The sequence below is a fragment of the Coffea eugenioides genome, chromosome 4 (genome assembly GCF_003713205.1).
Source record: "Coffea eugenioides isolate CCC68of chromosome 4, Ceug_1.0, whole genome shotgun sequence".
Taxonomy (NCBI): domain Eukaryota; kingdom Viridiplantae; phylum Streptophyta; class Magnoliopsida; order Gentianales; family Rubiaceae; genus Coffea; species Coffea eugenioides.
This window is the reverse complement of record NC_040038.1, coordinates 2,936,908-2,954,789: the sequence shown is the minus strand read 5'-3', so window position 1 is coordinate 2,954,789 and position 17,882 is coordinate 2,936,908. Positions and strand designations below refer to the sequence as shown.

At 39.2% G+C, this 17,882-nt stretch overlaps 2 protein-coding genes across 2 annotated transcripts; both read left to right on the top strand.

Moving 5' to 3' along the window:
- Positions 1 to 637: 637 nt before the first annotated feature.
- Positions 638 to 7,807, top strand: LOC113768695 (pleiotropic drug resistance protein 1-like). Its single transcript, XM_027313147.1, has 23 exons — positions 638 to 1,218; positions 1,337 to 1,457; positions 1,603 to 1,691; positions 1,815 to 1,899; positions 2,003 to 2,162; positions 2,259 to 2,335; positions 2,473 to 2,526; positions 2,610 to 2,700; positions 2,784 to 3,085; positions 3,176 to 3,774; positions 3,896 to 4,056; positions 4,157 to 4,260; positions 4,351 to 4,507; positions 4,583 to 4,660; positions 4,750 to 4,856; positions 4,999 to 5,331; positions 5,456 to 5,746; positions 5,827 to 5,910; positions 5,995 to 6,128; positions 6,263 to 6,490; positions 6,585 to 6,756; positions 6,845 to 7,099; positions 7,235 to 7,807. Exons 1-23 carry the CDS (start codon positions 893 to 895, stop codon positions 7,493 to 7,495), a joined length of 4,269 nt encoding a protein of 1,422 aa, XP_027168948.1. The 5' UTR covers positions 638 to 892; the 3' UTR covers positions 7,496 to 7,807.
- A 1,422-nt stretch (positions 7,808 to 9,229) lies between these two features.
- Positions 9,230 to 10,708, top strand: LOC113767891. Its single transcript, XM_027312094.1, has one exon. The coding sequence runs from the start codon at positions 9,230 to 9,232 to the stop codon at positions 10,706 to 10,708; it is 1,479 nt and encodes a 492-aa protein (XP_027167895.1).
- Positions 10,709 to 17,882: the final 7,174 nt, after the last annotated feature.

Here is a 17,882-nt window from a genome sequence, read left to right as displayed (position 1 = left end):
AATAATAATTATCATTTTTAACTAAGATTGAGGTCTCAAAAACATTTTTAAGTTGTCATCCATACACAATGCAAAATTACTTGTAATCACATTCAACAAAAAAACAGCTATAGAATATAAATCCTCTAATGATATCTAAATTTTATCTTGTCACAAAGGGAAGAAAAAAAAAAGAAGAGAATTTTTTGTTTCACAGGGCCCCCTTTTTTTATGAACTCAAGCTGGATATTTTGACTATCTTTTTTTTTTTTTTGCTGCTTTTGACCGCCGCTATGACCAATTTAAGACCTGTGGGTTAATTATTTGGACCGTTAAATTATCCGAAAGGAATAGGCTTTGATGGGCAAAGGAAGGAACCTGGGTCACCGGTCAACAATGATGTTCCCATTTTCCACGTACACAGGAGAAAAATATTTGATCCAAATTCCCCCCGCCAAATTCACGTATTAACTAGAAATGGGTACATCCGCGCTGGCAAAAAAAAAATAAAAAAGAAAAGAAAAGAAATGGGAAAAAAAAAAAGAAGAACTACGAGCCGCCGGTCTTCGTTCAACTTACAAATTTAACATCCTCACAAGTTAACTATTCTATAAATACTCCCCAACTCAATCCCCCTTCAAAATATTACGTTCTTTTCTCCGTCTTCCAACTCTTTCTCAAACTGTATGTAATTGCACGCCTTCTGCAGCTAGGGGCGTCCTTTGAAGGACCAGTTGCAAAAAAAAAAAAAAAGAAAGAAAGAGACTGGGAACTGAGTAGTCATCCCTTTTGATCAAGGCGGCCGAATTGCTAAGATTTTGATTCAAGCGTGCCAAATTTCGAGGATTCTCGAGCTGTTTTTGAAGACGTTTTACTGGCCTAGTGTTGCATATTGTGCGCACTTGGGATCAGAATGGAGATAGGACCGAGCGGTAGTTTAAGAGGTAGTTTAAGAGCTAACAGCTCAGCCTTGTGGAGGAATACAGGCCTGGAAGTGTTTTCACGTTCATCGCGAGACGAAGATGATGAAGAAGCTCTGAAATGGGCTTCCCTTGAAAAGCTACCAACCTTTGATAGACTGAGAAAAGGGCTGCTCTTTGGGTCGCGAGGTGAAGTCAATGAAGTGGATGTAGAGAACTTTGGATTTCAAGATAGAAAAACTCTCATTGAGAGGCTCATCAAGGTTGCCGAAGAGGATAATGAGAAATTCTTGCTGAAACTGAGGAACAGAATTGATAGGTACTACCACTTCTGCTGATTGATCTCTTCACTTTGTATCTTTCAACAAATAAATCAACCAAAAATTTGATCTTTTAAATGATGGATTTTTTTGGTTTTCGCTGTGGTATAACTTTAGAGTTGGAATCGATTTGCCTACAATTGAAGTAAGATTTGAGCATCTAAAAGTTGACGCAGAAGCTTATGTTGGAAGTAGTGCTCTGCCTACCTTCCTTAACTTCGCTACCAATATGATAGAGGTAAATCTTGTTATTCATCGCCTGCTTTTCGGTTATATGAAACATATTGTTTTAGATTATTTGTACCTTCAAGCATGCAACGGATGCTTTGATCTAACTTGTCTGTTTCCCCGCTCTTCCTTTTTTTCCTTTACCTTTTCAAAAGGGGCTCTTGAACAATCTTCACATACTTCCAAGCAGAAAGAAGAATATTAAAATACTTCGCGATGTCAGTGGAATTATCAAGCCTTCAAGGTAAGACAGCAGATTACTAATGAAATCAAACATGGCCTAATTCAGGGGTTTTATATCTGTATGTGACTTCAATATTTGAAGATAGTTGTCTCTTGTTTCAACTCTTTAATCTTGTTTTTGCAGAATGACATTACTATTAGGTCCTCCAGGGTCTGGAAAGACAACACTTTTGATGGCTTTGGCTGGAAAGCTTGACCCCGATTTGAAGGTAAATCTACAGCAACTACACTGCTGGAATTAACGTCCGATATGAAGCTAGGAATCGCGTTTCTTAATTGAATAAACTAAGGTCTTTTCTTTTTTCACACTAGTTTTCTGGAAGTATTACTTACAATGGGCATGGCATGAATGAATTTGTACCCCAAAGAACTGCAGCATATGTTAGTCAACATGATCTCCATATTGGAGAAATGACTGTGAGAGAAACTCTAGCATTTTCTGCCAGATGCCAAGGAGTTGGATCTCGTTATGGTTAGTCAGGAGATTACTCCTACTTCTTGCTCTTTTATGTCCTTTTATGTTTACTTGGTGATTAAATATATTCATTGTTCTTAAAAAAAATTGCAGAGATGTTGGCGGAGTTGTCAAGAAGAGAAAAAGCAGCAAACATTAAGCCTGATCCCGATATTGATATATACATGAAGGTCAGAAAGAAATAACACTAGTCATAGTTGATTGTTGATTCTCAGTCTCTTTACAATGCTAATCTAGTTAAACTAATCAGCAAAGCAATTTTAGTTTGTCCATTTTGTGATTCACATGTTCTATTTGGTTATTCCAGTCTGCGGCTACTGAAGGCCAAGAAGCAACTGTTGTCACAGATTATGTTCTTCGGGTACCATATCTCGTTAGATTCCGCTTAGTCTTACAACAGCATGAAACTGCAAAATACGTATTCATATTTTCATTGGTGTGCAGATTTTGGGACTGGAAATTTGCGCAGACACTCTGGTAGGAGATGAAATGCTAAGAGGAATCTCTGGAGGACAAAAGAAGCGCGTGACAACAGGTAAAAACTGAACCATACTTCGAGCAAGCCCTGTTTAGACTTTACAGCCCTAGACTTAGCTGATGGTTTACTTAAAATTTCAGGTGAAATGCTTGTTGGACCGACAAATGCGCTATTCATGGATGAGATATCAACTGGATTAGATAGTTCCACTACTTTCCAGATTGTGAATTCCCTCAGACAATATGTGCATATTATGAAGGGAACTGCATTCATTTCACTCCTGCAGCCGGCTCCTGAGACATATGACCTCTTCGATGATATTGTCCTCTTATCCGATGGCCTGATTGTTTACCAGGGCCCCCGAGAAAATGTTCTTGAATTTTTTCAATCTATGGGTTTCCGATGCCCGGACAGAAAAGGAGTTGCTGACTTCTTGCAAGAAGTATGTTTTTATTGTAAAATAAACATTTATAATAATATCGATTTTTGAGTCCCTTATCCAGTCATAACAAAAAATTACATATTTGTGCAGGTTACATCAAAGAAAGATCAGCAGCAGTACTGGGCACGTAGAGACGAACCCTACAGATATATAGCCGCAACTGAATTTGCCGAGTCATTCCAATCATTCCATGTTGGAAGGACACTAGCAAATGAACTTGCAACACCGTTTGATAAGAGCAAAAGTCATCCAGCCGCTTTGACTACCCAAACCTATGGTGTTAACAATAAAGAGATTTTTAAAGCCAACTCCGCTAGAGAACTCTTGCTTATAAAGAGAAACTCCTTTATCTACATTTTCAAAATGTCTCAGCTAATCATGATGGCCCTAATCGGAATGACAGTGTTCTTTAGGACTAAAATGCCAAGAAGAGATGTTGTTGATGGAGGAATATATCTTGGTGCTCTATTTTTCGCGGTTGTTCAGGTCATGTTTAATGGAATGTCCGAACTGGCGATGACAATTCTCAAGCTTCCGGTCTTCTTCAAGCAAAGGGACTTCCGGTTTTTCCCTGCATGGTCATATGCTCTGCCCACATGGATTCTCAAGATACCAATCACTTTTCTTGAAGTTGCCGTTTGGGTAGTTATGACCTACTATGTCATTGGATTTGATCCAAGCCCTGCAAGGTAAACTACCTAAGTAACTTTGCTCAGTAACTTTTATAGTAAACTGTCAAACTAACTTAGCTCAGTAACTTTTATAGTAAATAAAGGTCCACATTTTTCATATCTGGTACGTTTGCTGCAGGTTTTTCAAACACTACCTCATACTAGTCGCTATAAATCAGGTAGCATCAGCATTGTTTAGATTCATTGGGGCAGCTTCCAGGAACATGATTGTGGCTAACACATTTGGGACATTCGCATTGATGCTGCTTTTTGCATTGGGTGGATTTGTCTTATCAAGAGGTAATGCTCCGAATTCAAAAGTCAAATCTCTGTTCTCCTCATAATCAGTAAAAGTGACTGATATTTGCTTTTGTTTTTCTTATTTTATGGAATGATGCAGACCAAGTGAAGAAATGGTGGTTGTGGGGTTACTGGTCCTCACCATTGATGTATGCACAGAATGCAATTCTTGTTAACGAATTTACGGGAAAGCACTGGAGACAAGTAAATTACTATGCTCAGCAATTGCATGGTTCCTGAATTTCTGAATCTGGGATTTGGACTAACTTCTTATTATATTCTGTACTCGCATAGATTGTGCCAAATACAACTGAAACATTGGGAACTCAAGTCTTGAAATCGAAAGGATTCTTCCCTCAATCATACTGGTACTGGATCGGACTTGGAGCGTGTGGTGGATTCATTCTCCTGTTAAATTTCTTCTATACCCTCGCTCTCACTTATCTTCAGCGTGAGTATCGTTTTTGTTTAGTAAGTTGAAATCATTTGAAGGTCAGGTACTAATAATTAGACAAAACTTTTGCAGCAATCGGGAAGCCTCAAGCTGTTCTACCAGAAGAAAGTGAAAACACTGAAAATTCTGGCCAAAGAGATGGCTCCGTAGGTAAGTTGCATAGGGATGTAATGATGCCTATGGATGCAATGATGCCTCTACCTTGTGTGGTTTCTAAAGGTTTACTTTTACGTGGGCAGATGCCATCACTGAGTCCAATGAGAATCAGAGAAGAGGAATGATTCTTCCATTTGAACCGCATTCAATTACCTTTGATGACATAAGATACTCAGTTGACATGCCACAGGTACTTGGACAAGTTACAAGTTCAAACTTTCCGAGAGGAATCCTGTGTTGATGATTTATAAGCAGCTACTGCTACTGCTAATAATTAGTCATTGAAGTACCCATCTCTGAAATACCTGCTTAATTCTTTCAATGACCTGCAGGCAATGAAAGATCAGGGTACTGTTGAAGATAAACTCATGCTTCTCAAGGGGATTAGTGGAGCGTTTAGGCCTGGTGTTCTAACTGCTTTAATGGGTGTTAGTGGAGCCGGTAAAACAACTTTGATGGATGTGCTGGCTGGTAGAAAAACTGGCGGATATATTGAAGGAAACGTTACAATCTCTGGGTATCCAAAGAATCAGGAGACCTTTGCTCGGATATCTGGATACTGCGAGCAGAATGACATCCACTCTCCTCACGTTACTGTTTATGAGTCTCTAGTTTACTCAGCTTGGCTGCGTCTGCCCGCAGAAGTTGATGCAAAAACCAGAATGGTTTGTATCCCTCAATCTGATTGTGTTTAACAATCAAAATGTTGACAAATTTATGAAGCCTTGCTAATGTGCGTCTCCTTTATCAAGTATCTTATGTGCATATTCATGTTACTAATATCTGCAGATGTTCGTTGATGAAGTTATGGAACTTGTGGAACTTACTTCATTGAGAGATGGACTTGTGGGGCTGCCAGGGGTTAACGGTCTTTCAACTGAGCAGCGCAAGAGGCTTACCATTGCCGTTGAACTTGTGGCTAACCCCTCAATCATATTCATGGACGAGCCAACTTCAGGTCTTGACGCAAGAGCTGCTGCAATTGTGATGAGAACTGTGAGAAATACTGTAGACACTGGAAGAACTGTAGTATGCACCATTCATCAGCCAAGCATTGACATATTTGAAGCTTTTGATGAGGTAATGATCTGTTCAGAACTTTGAGTACTTTTTGGTTTTCGAATTAATAAGAACTACTAACACTGGACATGGTTCTGTAGTTATTCCTTCTGAAGCGAGGGGGCCAAGAAATATATGTCGGGCCGCTTGGCCACAATTCCATCGAATTAATTAAGTACTTTGAGGTAAGTTTCTGATTAACATGTAATGCCTGAAAAGCTTCTTTTCCAAATTAGAACCCTATGTATTCATTTTTCTTTCAAATTCAGGCAATTCATGGAGTCAGCAAAATCAAAGATGGTTGCAACCCAGCAACCTGGATGTTGGAAGTTACTGCTTCAGCACAAGAACTTATGTTGGGAGTCGATTTTGCTGAGATCTATAAAAACTCTGATTTATACAGGTCAGTTTAGTTATTTAACAGTCAATTTCTGCCTCTAAATCAGATGATGCTACTTTGGGCCGCCAATATTCAATGACAGAATACACCATCAATCTAGTATGCACTTCTTTACTTGTATATGTTACAAATTCCAGGAGGAACAAAGCACTCATTCATGAATTAGATAGCCCGCGCCCTGGTACAAAAGACCTCTACTTCCCTACCAAGTACTCTCAGGCGTTCCCTGTGCAATGCATGGCTTGCTTCTGGAAACAACGCATATCATACTGGCGCAATCCACCTTATACAGCCGTGAGATTTTTATTCACCTCCTTCATTGCTCTGTCATTTGGGACAATCTTCTGGAAGCTGGGTAAAAGAAAGTAAGTTAACAAGCGCATCACTGAAAATCAACCTGTGAAGCATGATTTCGGCACAAGTTCCATTGACTAAACGTATTGGCTTGTTGTAACGCAGGGACACTACACAAGATCTTTTCAATGCCATGGGTTCAATGTATGCTGCTGTTCTCTTCCTGGGGGTGCAAAACTCCTCAGCAGTGCAACCTGTGGTGGCTATAGAACGGACGGTATTCTACAGAGAGAGAGCAGCCGGAATGTATTCTGCCTTGCCATATGCTTTTGCACAGGTGAGCCGATTTCCTGAATATCAGACGTTGCATGGCACTTCACGAGTGTAGTCTTTTTTTTTCTGATAAATTGTTTTGCTGTCTCCAGGTTGGAATTGAGATTTTATACATCCTTAAACAAGCTGTATTCTATTCTGTCATTACCTACGCTATGATTGGATTTGAATGGACCGCCTCGAAATTCCTTTGGTACTTGTTCCTCATGTACTTCACATTACTGTACTTCACCTTCTATGGCATGATGGTTGTGTCTGTCACTCCCAATCACAACATTTCTGCCGTCGTCGCATCTGCCTTTTATGCTGGATGGAATCTCTTTTCTGGATTCCTCATCCCCCGACCGGTAAGTTGTGCAAATATCATCATCATTTCTTTCCATAATAGTCACGCATGCAAAGCAAAGCAAGAAATCTTACTCTCTCTCTTTTTTTTTTCTTTCTTTCTTTTTAATAATTCTGAATTTCTTGTCAAACAACAGAGGATTCCTATTTGGTGGAGATGGTATTACTGGGGATGTCCCGTGGCTTGGACCTTGTATGGCCTGTTTGTATCCCAATGGGGAGATCTGTCTGATCGTCTTGAAGACAACGGCGAATTAATTAAAGATTACCTGAGACATTACTTTGGATTCAAACATGACTTTCTTCCAGTTGTTGCTGGTGTAGTTGTCGGATTGCCGGTAATTTTTGCCTTCATATTTGCCTACGCCATTAAAACTTTCAACTTCCAGAGGAGATAAAAGACGCAGTCATAACAACATTGCGGAAGCGAAGCTGCGTTTATCATCATTCATCTCCTGAGCAAGGCACTTGGAAGCATAAAAAATGTTTGTGTATAGATTTGCTTGAATGCTCAATCCTCAATGTAAAAAGGGCTGGGCATTTTGAAGCATTATCCACTCCACTCCACTCCACTCCACTCCACTCGGTGGATATATAGATATATAGAGAGAGAGTGTGTGATATATGTTATTCATTTATTTGTAAACAATCAAGCTTAGTTTAAAGTAATAATGAATAGTAGTCAGCAATTTTGCATAAAAGCTTTGTTTTTCCCGATCTCAATTATCATTCTGACAGAAGACCTTGCTTTTATTATTTCTATCTACTGTGAATCAATATTTAATCTAAAATTCTTTTATCTTTCTATGTCAATGCTCAATGCTAAGTAAACAAGTTAACAGCTGATTAAACGCCACCCACATACACAAAACAAAGCCGTAAAGGAATTTAAAACTTTTTTTAATTGAATGATGATCTGTCTTGTTTAGAGATTAACCCCCGGATCAGCAAATATTTTGCCTGTACTTTCGTGCTTAGAGACGCGTAATCTGAGAATGGTCTTCGGGCTAAAGCAGACTCATTTGGAAACTTAATAGGAGTCGCTGAAACAAAATATGGTCGCAATATTTTAGGTTCCATTATTGTCCTCACAAAAAATCTCAAAACACCACCTCAATTTTGCTGTTACTAATCACACGACATTAATCTGACAAAGTTGGGATACTCCGATGTTGAAAAAAAAAATTAAAAAGTCACACGACATTGATCGGCTACAACTTTTCTTCACAAGCCACCTTTTCCTGTTTCATTTCCATGCAAATTTTGACTAAGAATAAGAAGGCAATTTTAGAAAAACACCAGCAGCATCTTCTAGTGTCTATTCTGTTTTTAACATTTCTAAGACCGCTTAAAGCAATGTACTATTAGTTAAGGGACAGGTTTGAATTTAAGAAATGGACCTCCCCAAATTTTAGAGCTTGAATTGCAGGACCGAAACTTTGACGAGTCTAGTTAAATGAAAGTGAAGCATCAACATTTTCAGATTTGTGTTTGTCTTATATACGTCCACGTTTTCTTCCAATACACAATCTTTGTTAGTATTCGTACGTTTTCTGACGTAAAGTGACTCCTCTCTTTGCGTAGATGACGCTCTCTCTTGGGATAAGAGCTTACCTCCCTTTTGGTGGGAGTTCTTCAAAATTCAAACTTTTTCAAAATTTATGGCTAATCAACACCTTCCAAACTAACTTCGATGAACATCACCACTACCGATCTGGTCTGCATCAAATGCTTGTTTAATGCAGCTCAACTATCGCACTCAGAGAGCTTCTAGGAGGTCTCTCCTGAGGGAACAACAGACATCTTAAAGTCTCCACTTTATGGTAGCTGAAAGCCAGGTGAATCTTGTTTGCCCTTTACTTTTACTTGTTCCTATTTCTGAGGTAGTACATGTCTGGTAGTGTTTTGGAGTTGTCTGAGACCCTTGTCTGTCGTCTTGTTGTGTGGTCAACCTTGTTATGTCTTTTTCTAAAGTATTCTCTCTGTAAGGTAGGCCTTCTGTGAGCCTTTTCTTACGTTGTCTGTTTTTCTTCTCTTGGGTTCGTGTTTTTGTTTTTTCCTGTCTGGAAGTCGAAGAGTTCTTTCTTCCTAAGTACGTAGAAGGAATACCCGCTAGCATCTCTAGCTCATCTATGGAGGGAGACCTGGCTGAATTGTTACAAAAGTTTTCTCTGGAAGGGAACGAGATATCAGGAGCTAAGTTGGAGCTTGAGGACCTTAGTAGTGGGAGGAGAGATTGTGCAGACAGTTTGATAGGGAGAATTATGGGGGAAAAAATTGCCAACTTTACGGGAGTGAAAAACTTCGTGACAGCAGCATGGAGCTACCCCAGGAACTTGACTGTTATGGAGTTAGGACCGAATCTATTCCAGTTTAATATCCCAAATGTAGAAGAGAAAGAAAGGATAGTGACAGGAGGTCCTTGGATAATGGACAACCAAGTTCTAGTGCTGAACAGATGGTCTGAGGGAGTAGAAGATAACTATGGAGCTTTTACAACTGCACCTTTGTGGGTACAAATGTGGAATCTGCCAGTGCACTGGCTGTCCAAGGAGGTAGGGAGAAAGATTGGCGCAGTTTTTAGAGAAGCAAAAGAAGTGATTATACCTCAGGCAGGAGGAAAAGAGGGAAGACATCTTAAAGTTCTTGCCCTGGTAGATTTGTCTAAACCCCTCCTCAGAGGAACGTTGGTTAATGTAGCAGAGTCACTCAAATGGGTTGCCTTTAAATATGAAAGATGCCCGGATTTCTGTTACAGCTGTGGTATAGTTGGGCACGGGGAACGTACGTGTCAAGAACAAAGGAATTCATCAGGGACCCTCTTGGAGAATCAATATGGGCCGTGGCTGAGAGCAGGAAGTAATAGAAGTCCAACAAAGGATAGGACAGTGAGAGAGGACCTGGTGAAGGATAAAAGGTATTGGAAGTTTCAGAATGGAGAAATGGTTGAGAGGGAAAGGACCAGGATGCAGGCTGGAGAGAAAATCCTGGAGACGTTGAGGTCTTCAGGGCTAGGAACGAAGAGTTCTCCAGAGGTTGTTAAAGAGCAGGAGAAGGAAAGGGTGGAAAATCTTCGAAGTAGCCCCCCATATAAAGGGGACAGTAGTGGAAAGGATAGGGACCTCAGTGATGGCTCTCAGGCCTTGACTAAGGAAAATCAGGACCTCTTGCTGATATCGCAGGTCAGAACTGAGGAAAGAGTGACTTTAGTAGTAGAGGAGGAAATGGTTGAGGTTAGAGATGAGAGTGCAAAATGGCTGGAGCAGGAGAACAGCCTACAAGAGATACCAGTCTTTGAGGCAGCTATGCAGGAGAAGAGCCTTTGTGAGGTAAAGAGGCAAGGAGCTATGACAAAGCAAGTTAAAAGGTCTTATAAAAAGCTGAAATCTCCTGTTAAGACAAGAAGGCCTTTGAGAGAGAGAAATGGACAGGAAGCTTTCGTTGGGGGTAGTGGTAAGAGAAAGATGCTGGTCTTTGATGAGGAAATGGAGGATGTGTATTCGAAAGAGCCAGTAGGCAAAAAAGCTAAGGCTCTTGAGCTGTCTGGATACACAGGTTTGTCTGAGGTGGAGGTGGGGTCTCTCCCTTATAGGGCCCCCCAAGGGAAATGAGGGCTTTGGTGTGGAATTGTCAAGGAGTGGGGAGCCCCTTGACAGTTCCCCACCTGAGGGAGGTTAATAACATCCTCTCTCCAAGCTTTATTTTCCTAAGTGAGACAAAAAATAGAAAACAGATTTTGGATAGGATTGCTAGAAGCTTACGTTTTGACAACAGTGCAGTGGTAGAAGCCATGCACAAGGCAGGAGGAATGGCAGTTTTTTGGAAAGAGGGTACACAAGTTCTGGAAGTTAATCTAACAGCCTTCACTATTGAAGTCAGGTTAGAGGATGATGATAAGCATTGTGACTGGTGGTTTATAGGAGTTTATGCGAGTTGTGATGGACAGATAAGTAAGGAACAATGGAGAGTTTTGAGAGATAGGAGCAGGTTGTGGGGAGATAGATACATGATAGCAGGTGATTTTAATGATATAGTGTCAAATGGAGAAAAATGGGGGAGTGTTTTCAGAGAGGAGAGCAGCTTCAGGGATTTTAAGACCTTTATAGAGCAGAGTAACTTAATAGATATAGGCTTTGAGGGACACCCATGGACTTGGAGTAATCATTGGGAGAATGAAGGAGAAATTAGGCAAAGATTAGACAGATGCTTGGCCAGTTATGAATGGGTGCAAACTTTTGATAAAGCTAAATGCCAGCATATGGACACTTATGCTTCTGACCACAACATTTTGTGCTTAGACACTGATCCAGAAAAGGGGAAAAGGAAACAAAGGTTCTTTTTTGATAAAAGATGGTTGCATAAGGAAGGGGTGCAACAGGTAGTCGAGCAAGCTTGGCAAAGGGATGAACCTGGTTCAAGAATGTTTAAGATAACAAGGAAAATCAGGAACTGTAGAATTGAGTTACTAAAATGGAGGAACACGTTTGCTGCAAACTCTAAAAGGAAAATTGCAGAGGTAAAGGAAAGACTGGAGGCCTTAAGTAGCTCTGAGGCTCCCAGTAAGAAGGAGAAGAGGACTGAGCTTAAACACCAGCTTAAGGAAGCATATCAGGAGGAGGAGAAATTCTGGAGCCAAAAGGCTAGACTTGACTGGCTCAGGGAAGGAGATAAAAACACCAAGTACTTCCATGCCTTGGTGAAGGGGAGAAGGATTAAGAATAGAATCAGAAAACTGCAGAGGGAGAATGGCTCTTGGGCTGAAAGTGAAGAAAAAATAGTATCAGAAATTTCTGGGTTCTTTCGAGAATTGTTTACAAGTGGAGGAAGGAATGAGATGGCAGAGATCCTTGAGGGTATTCCCCACTCTATTACTCAGGATATGAATACAAATTTGACTAAACCAGTAGAGGAAGAAGAAATTCAGTCAGCTATTTTTTCCATGCAGTCTGATAAAGCCCCAGGTCAGGATGGCATGTCCCCCTTGTTCTTTCAAAGATTTTGGAGCATTATCAAAGGGGATCTAACTCCAGCCATTCAAGCCTTTTTCAGCTCAGGCCACATGCTAAAATCTATAAATCACACGGTTATTTCCCTCATCCCCAAAACTTTGCACCCTTCTTGCTTGAAGAACTTCAGACCCATCAGCTTGTGTAGTGTTATATACAAAGCCATCTCCAAAATTTTGGCCAATAGAATGAAACAGGTTCTAGAAAAATGCATTAGCAACACCCAATCAGCTTTTATCCCAGATAGGCAGATTTTAGATAATGTAATCCTAGGTCATGAGTACATGCATTACCTCAAAAATAAAAGACAAGGGAAAGAAAGTTTCATGGCAATTAAGCTTGACATGGCCAAAGCATACGATAGAGTGGAGTGGCATTTTTTGCAAGCTATGATGCAGAAGATGGGCTTTTGTGCAAGATGGATCAACTGGATTACTAGCCGCTTGAGTTCAGTAACTTATTCCTTCAACTGCAATGGGGAATCGAAAGGTTTTGTTACTCCAGAAAGGGGAATAAGGCAGGGAGACCCTCTGTCTCCATACTTATTTCTGATATGCTCAGAAGGATTCTCCAACCCATTGAAGAAAGCAGAGGAGAGGAAGGACTTAAATGGTCTGAGGATCAGCAGGCAAGGTCCTCTCATCACTCACCTTTTCTTTGCTGACGACTCACTCATTTTTTGTAAAGCCAACACCAGGCAAGCTACTGAAATCATGAAAATTCTCAGAACATACGAAAAGGCTTCAGGACAGTTGGTCAACTTGGATAAATCAGCTATCTTCTTCAGCAAGAATGTATCGAGGGAGCTTAGAAGTGAAGTGTGCAGTTCCTTAGGAGGAATGGCAGAGATAAAACAAGGCAAATATTTGGGGCTGTCAATGGTGATTGCCAGGACTAAGGACCAGATCTTTGGGTTCATCAAGGAAAATATAAGAAGTAAGATGCAGGACTGGAGGAATAAGTTTCTGAGTAATGCAGGTAAGGAAGTACTCCTCAAGGCAGTGTCAATGGCAATGCCTACTTATGCCATGTCTGTTTTCAAACTATCTAGGAAGATGTGTAAAGACATCAGCTCTCTGATGGCCAACTACTGGTGGGGAGAAACAAATGGCAAGAATAAAATGCATTGGGTTTCCTGGAGGAAAATGTCAATGAAGAGGAATGAAGGAGGCCTGGGATTCAAGGACATTGAAGCTTATAATAAAGCCTTGCTTGGGAAGCAGATTTGGAGGATAATCACTAAACCGAACCTTCTGGTTAGTAAAGTGCTGAAAGCTAGGTACTTCCCCAAAGACTCCATCTTATCATGCAAAACATATAGGAATGCGTCTTGGTTCTGGCAAGGATTACTAGGAGCCAGATGCTTAATTGATCAAGGAATGATTAGAAGGATTGGCAATGGGAGGAGTACAAGTATTTGGGGTCATCGATGGATTCCTGGATCCAGTTCTGGGAAGCCAACTACTCCAAGACCTCTAAATTCTGAATGTAAGATGGTGCATGAGTTAATTAACCAACAGAGGTGGAATAGGAACACCATCTTTAAGTATTTCAATCATAAGGATGCTGAGAAGATCTTAAACATCCCCTTAAGTCTGACTGGGAGAGAGGACTGTTATTATTGGCAGCATAATGCAGGGGGGCAGTATACGGTCAGCTCAGGCTATCAATTCCTTATGAAGGAGAGAAGTGAAGCTGAAAAGGAACAAGTAGAGGCCGCTGGTTCAAGCATCAGAGAAGGAAGTCAGTCAGCCAGACAAATGTGGAAAACATTATGGAAGCTCAACATTAAACATAAGATCAAAATTTTCATTTGGAAATGCATAACAGGTGCACTACCAGTGCGAGCTGAAATCTATAGGAAGACAAGGTTGGGAGATCCAGTGTGTCGAATGTGTGGGGAAGAACAGGAATCAGTGGAACACTTATTCTTCAGCTGCCCGCACACACAGGAGGTCTGGAAGGTTGCTCCAATAAAGTGGGATGGTGTGGTGGACCAGCAAGGGAGTTTTAAACGATGGTGGATCACAGTATCAGAAGCTAGGAGAAGGCCAAGAGGGATGGAGCATATTGGTCTGACAGCGAACATTTTATGGCAGGTGTGGAAAGAAAGGAACAAAAAAGAGTTTGAAAACAAAGGCAGTTGTTTACCAGCTAGGACTATAAGTAAAGCCCATAAGGAGTGGTTGGAACAGGAGGGAAGCTTAAGTAGGATAACTAGGCTACGCACAGGAAAAACAACTCCCATCACTGAAGAACCTTTTCAAGAGCTAGAAGAAGCAGACACAATTGTTATGGAGGTGGCAACAGAGAGTCAGGTAGGGAAAGTCCCTTTGGGGATTGGGGTCAGAGTGCGGAGGCATCCAAACACTTTACTGGCAGAATGGGCACTTAGAGAGAGAAGTTTGGGTGACAGAACCATTAATGATGCAGTGGCCATAAAACTGATTCTGTGTAAAGCTCTAGAGCAGGGATGGAGCAGAATTGCGATCCATTTCCATAACCAAGATCTGATGAGACAGATGAAGAATAGGTGCCCCTCCAACAGCAGTTTAGCTACTTTGATAGAGGACATTCTTAACATGCAGAGATTGTTTCGCATGTGCTTGTTTAGGTCTGTTAGGGATGAAAGAATAGAAAGAAGTAAATGTTTAAGTCATCATGCCTTTGGCATAATAGTGGATGAGGAATGGATTGTTCCTCAGTGCTTTTGAGCACTGGTTTGTACAGATATTTCGAGCATTTGCTCGTACTGTGTGGTTTACACTTTGGAATGAAAATGATCCTAACGTTTCGATAAAAAAAAATTCGTACGTTTTCTGATTTAATTTCTCATGGTTGTTTTGTTGATTGAATATTAAGGGCACTCGATATTTAATTCAACTTAGCAAACTAACGCCAGTTAAGTTAAATCTGTAATTGTTTAATTATTTTCAATTAGTGGTGCCTAACGTGATTCGTTTCATGTTAAGAAAATATATGATCTAATTTAAATAAATTCAAGTAGTGATTTTATCGATTAGAATAGGACTTTTTTAATTTTTAAGACTATCAAGAAATTAAATTCTATGGATATGCTTAGGATTGTTTCTTGGTTAGAAAAATAGTTAACTGGTATAGTTTAACTATCGAGATGGTAAGAAAAAATTGATTGTCATCGCGTATTTGGCAACTATAACCTGTTTATTAACGAGTAATTGAAATAATCATTCTATCGATGAGCTGTTGTATGAACCACTTCCGAAATTATTTCCTTATCTAGAGTTTGTTTATTCTTGATTTGAATTTAATTTATCTTAGTTCAATTATTTTTATTTACATTGCTCATTTATTTTAATTTTAATTTCTCAAAATTCCCAATTAGTTTTTTACTTGAACCGAGATAAATTCTTTCCCTAATCCTTGTGAAAATGGCTCTATTTAATATTATATTCGTTTATATATTTTCGTGAGCAGGAATATATTATTGCATAAGATCGACACCTGTCAATTTTTAGCGTCGTTGTCGGGGATTGGCGTTGATTAATTTTTTTGTATTTATTTTATTTTAGTTTTTGATATTTTTGCTAGTTTATACCTTATTTTTCTCGTACAAGTGATTTAATCTTCAATCCCGAGGTTAAGAAGACTGCACGTAGGTTGTGAAAAGAAACTAGAATATGAAAGGGAGAACAATCATTTGCTGCATCTCTGGGGTTTAATTTGGTTGTGAATTTATTGGATTCTTCCTATGATTCTGAGCAGGAAGAAGTTACGATGACAAACAATAACCGGGCCTTAACGGAGTTGGCTGCTCCTGATTTAAATCAGTAACGTCATTACTTTTTCTGATTTTGTTAAAAATGTAACATATGAATCAAAATCAAGATTAATTTACATCTTACCTAATTTTCATAGTTTATCAGGTGAAGAGTCCCACAAACACCTTAACAAGTTCATCGTTGTCTGTTTGAGTATGAAGCCACTTGTTGTCACAGAGGAGCAGATTAAGATGCGAGCCTTCCATTTTTCATTAAAAGAAGCTGTCAAAAATTGGCTATACTATTTGCTCGTGGGGAGCATTACAACATGGATAGATATGAAGAAAAAAATTTTTCTAAAAATTTTTCTACATCCCAAACTACCAATTTGTAAAAAGAAATTTATGGTATTAAGCAGCAACCCAGAGAATATCTATGCATTGAAAAATATTTAAAAAATTGTGCACCAATTGCCTGCAGCACCAAATCAGTGATCAATTGCTCATTCAATACTTTTATAAAAGCTTACTCTATAGAAATAGAAGCATCACTAATGCCACAAGTGAAGGTGCATTAGTGAACAAGACTCCTCGATAAACTTGGGATTTGATTGAAGAGACGGCTGATAATTCCCAATAATTTGGCACATGGGATGATGTGCCAACTCGTCGAGTGAACGAGGTGAATATTTCATTACTTCAAGTGCAATTGTCTGAATTAACATCTATGATTTGACAGATGGCAGTAGGGAACAAGTCAAGGCGTGTGAAATTTGCAAAGATACTAGCCATCTTACTAATAAATGCCCGATGCTACAGGATGATAGTGTTGAACAAATGAACATGGATGGTAACGTGTCTGCGCCATGCAAACAATATAATTCTTATTCCAACACATACAATTTAGGTTGTAGGGACCACCCAAATTTCAGTTATGAGAAAAATAAGCAACAAAATTTCTTTTCCAATAGACAGCAAGGATTCCAACTGCAGTATCTATCAAGACCTTAACCCGTTACTCCTAATTCATAACCATCTAGAAGATATGCTAAAAATATTGGTTTCTAATACTTTGCAATTCCAACAAAAAACGAAGCCAAGTATACGAGATATATAAAATCAGATGAGTCATATGACCCATACAATACATTGCTTGGAGTCTCAAGAGAAAGGAAGACTCCTTTCTCAGATTGAGGTGAATTCTAAGAACGTTAGCGCCATGACCCTTCAAAGTGGAAAGGAAATTGAAAGGTCCAAAACTATAGTTTCGAAGGATAAGAGCGAAAATCAAATTGAAAATGAGTTGAAAAAAGAAGAAATAAACAAGGCAACTCTTGTGGTAACTTTGGACTCTTCAATTAAAATTAATACTAACCCCAACCTTTCCCTAATAGGTTGGAGATGTCAAAACGACAAGTCAAAGAAAAAGAAATTTTGGAGATGTTCCGGAAGATGGCAATCAATATCTCTTTATTGAAACAATCAAACAAGTATCAAAATGTACTAAATTTTTTAAGAACTTGTGCATTAATAAGAAGAAATTAAAAGGGGATGAGCAAATCATGTAGATGAAAATGTTTCAGTGATTTTACAAAGAAAACTAACACTTAAATGTGGGGATTCAGGTATGTTTACTATCCCCTGTACGATTGGATATTTTAGAATTAAAAAATATCATACTAGATTTAGGACTTCTATTAATGTGATATCTAAATCTATTTATGATTCTCTAAATTTAGGATTTTTGAAAAGAAACGGGGATAATAATTTAATTATCTAATTATTCATTTGCTTATTCGGATGGGGTGATTGAAGATATTTTAGTGCAAGTTAATGGATTTAGTTTTTCCTACTAATTTTTATGTGCTTTAGATGAATGATAGAAGCGTTTCAAATTCATCACCCATTATATTAGGGAAATTCTTCTTGAGTACTATTCAAACTAAGATTGATGTTAGTAAGGTTATTCTTACGATAGAATTTGTTGAAGAAGTAATCCATTTTAATATTTTTGACGCAATGAAATATCCTATTAACTCT

Coding starts and splice junctions, on each gene's coding strand:
- LOC113767891 (XM_027312094.1), top strand. CDS start 9,230: ATGGAGGGAGACCTGGCTGAATTGTTACAAAAGTTTTCTCTGGAAGGG.
- LOC113768695 (XM_027313147.1), top strand. CDS start 893: ATGGAGATAGGACCGAGCGGTAGTTTAAGAGGTAGTTTAAGAGCTAAC. Junction 4,661..4,749: donor CCAAAGAGATGGCTCCGTAG/GTAAGTTGCATA, acceptor TTACGTGGGCAG/ATGCCATCACTGAGTCCAAT. Junction 5,332..5,455: donor TTGATGCAAAAACCAGAATG/GTTTGTATCCCT, acceptor TAATATCTGCAG/ATGTTCGTTGATGAAGTTAT.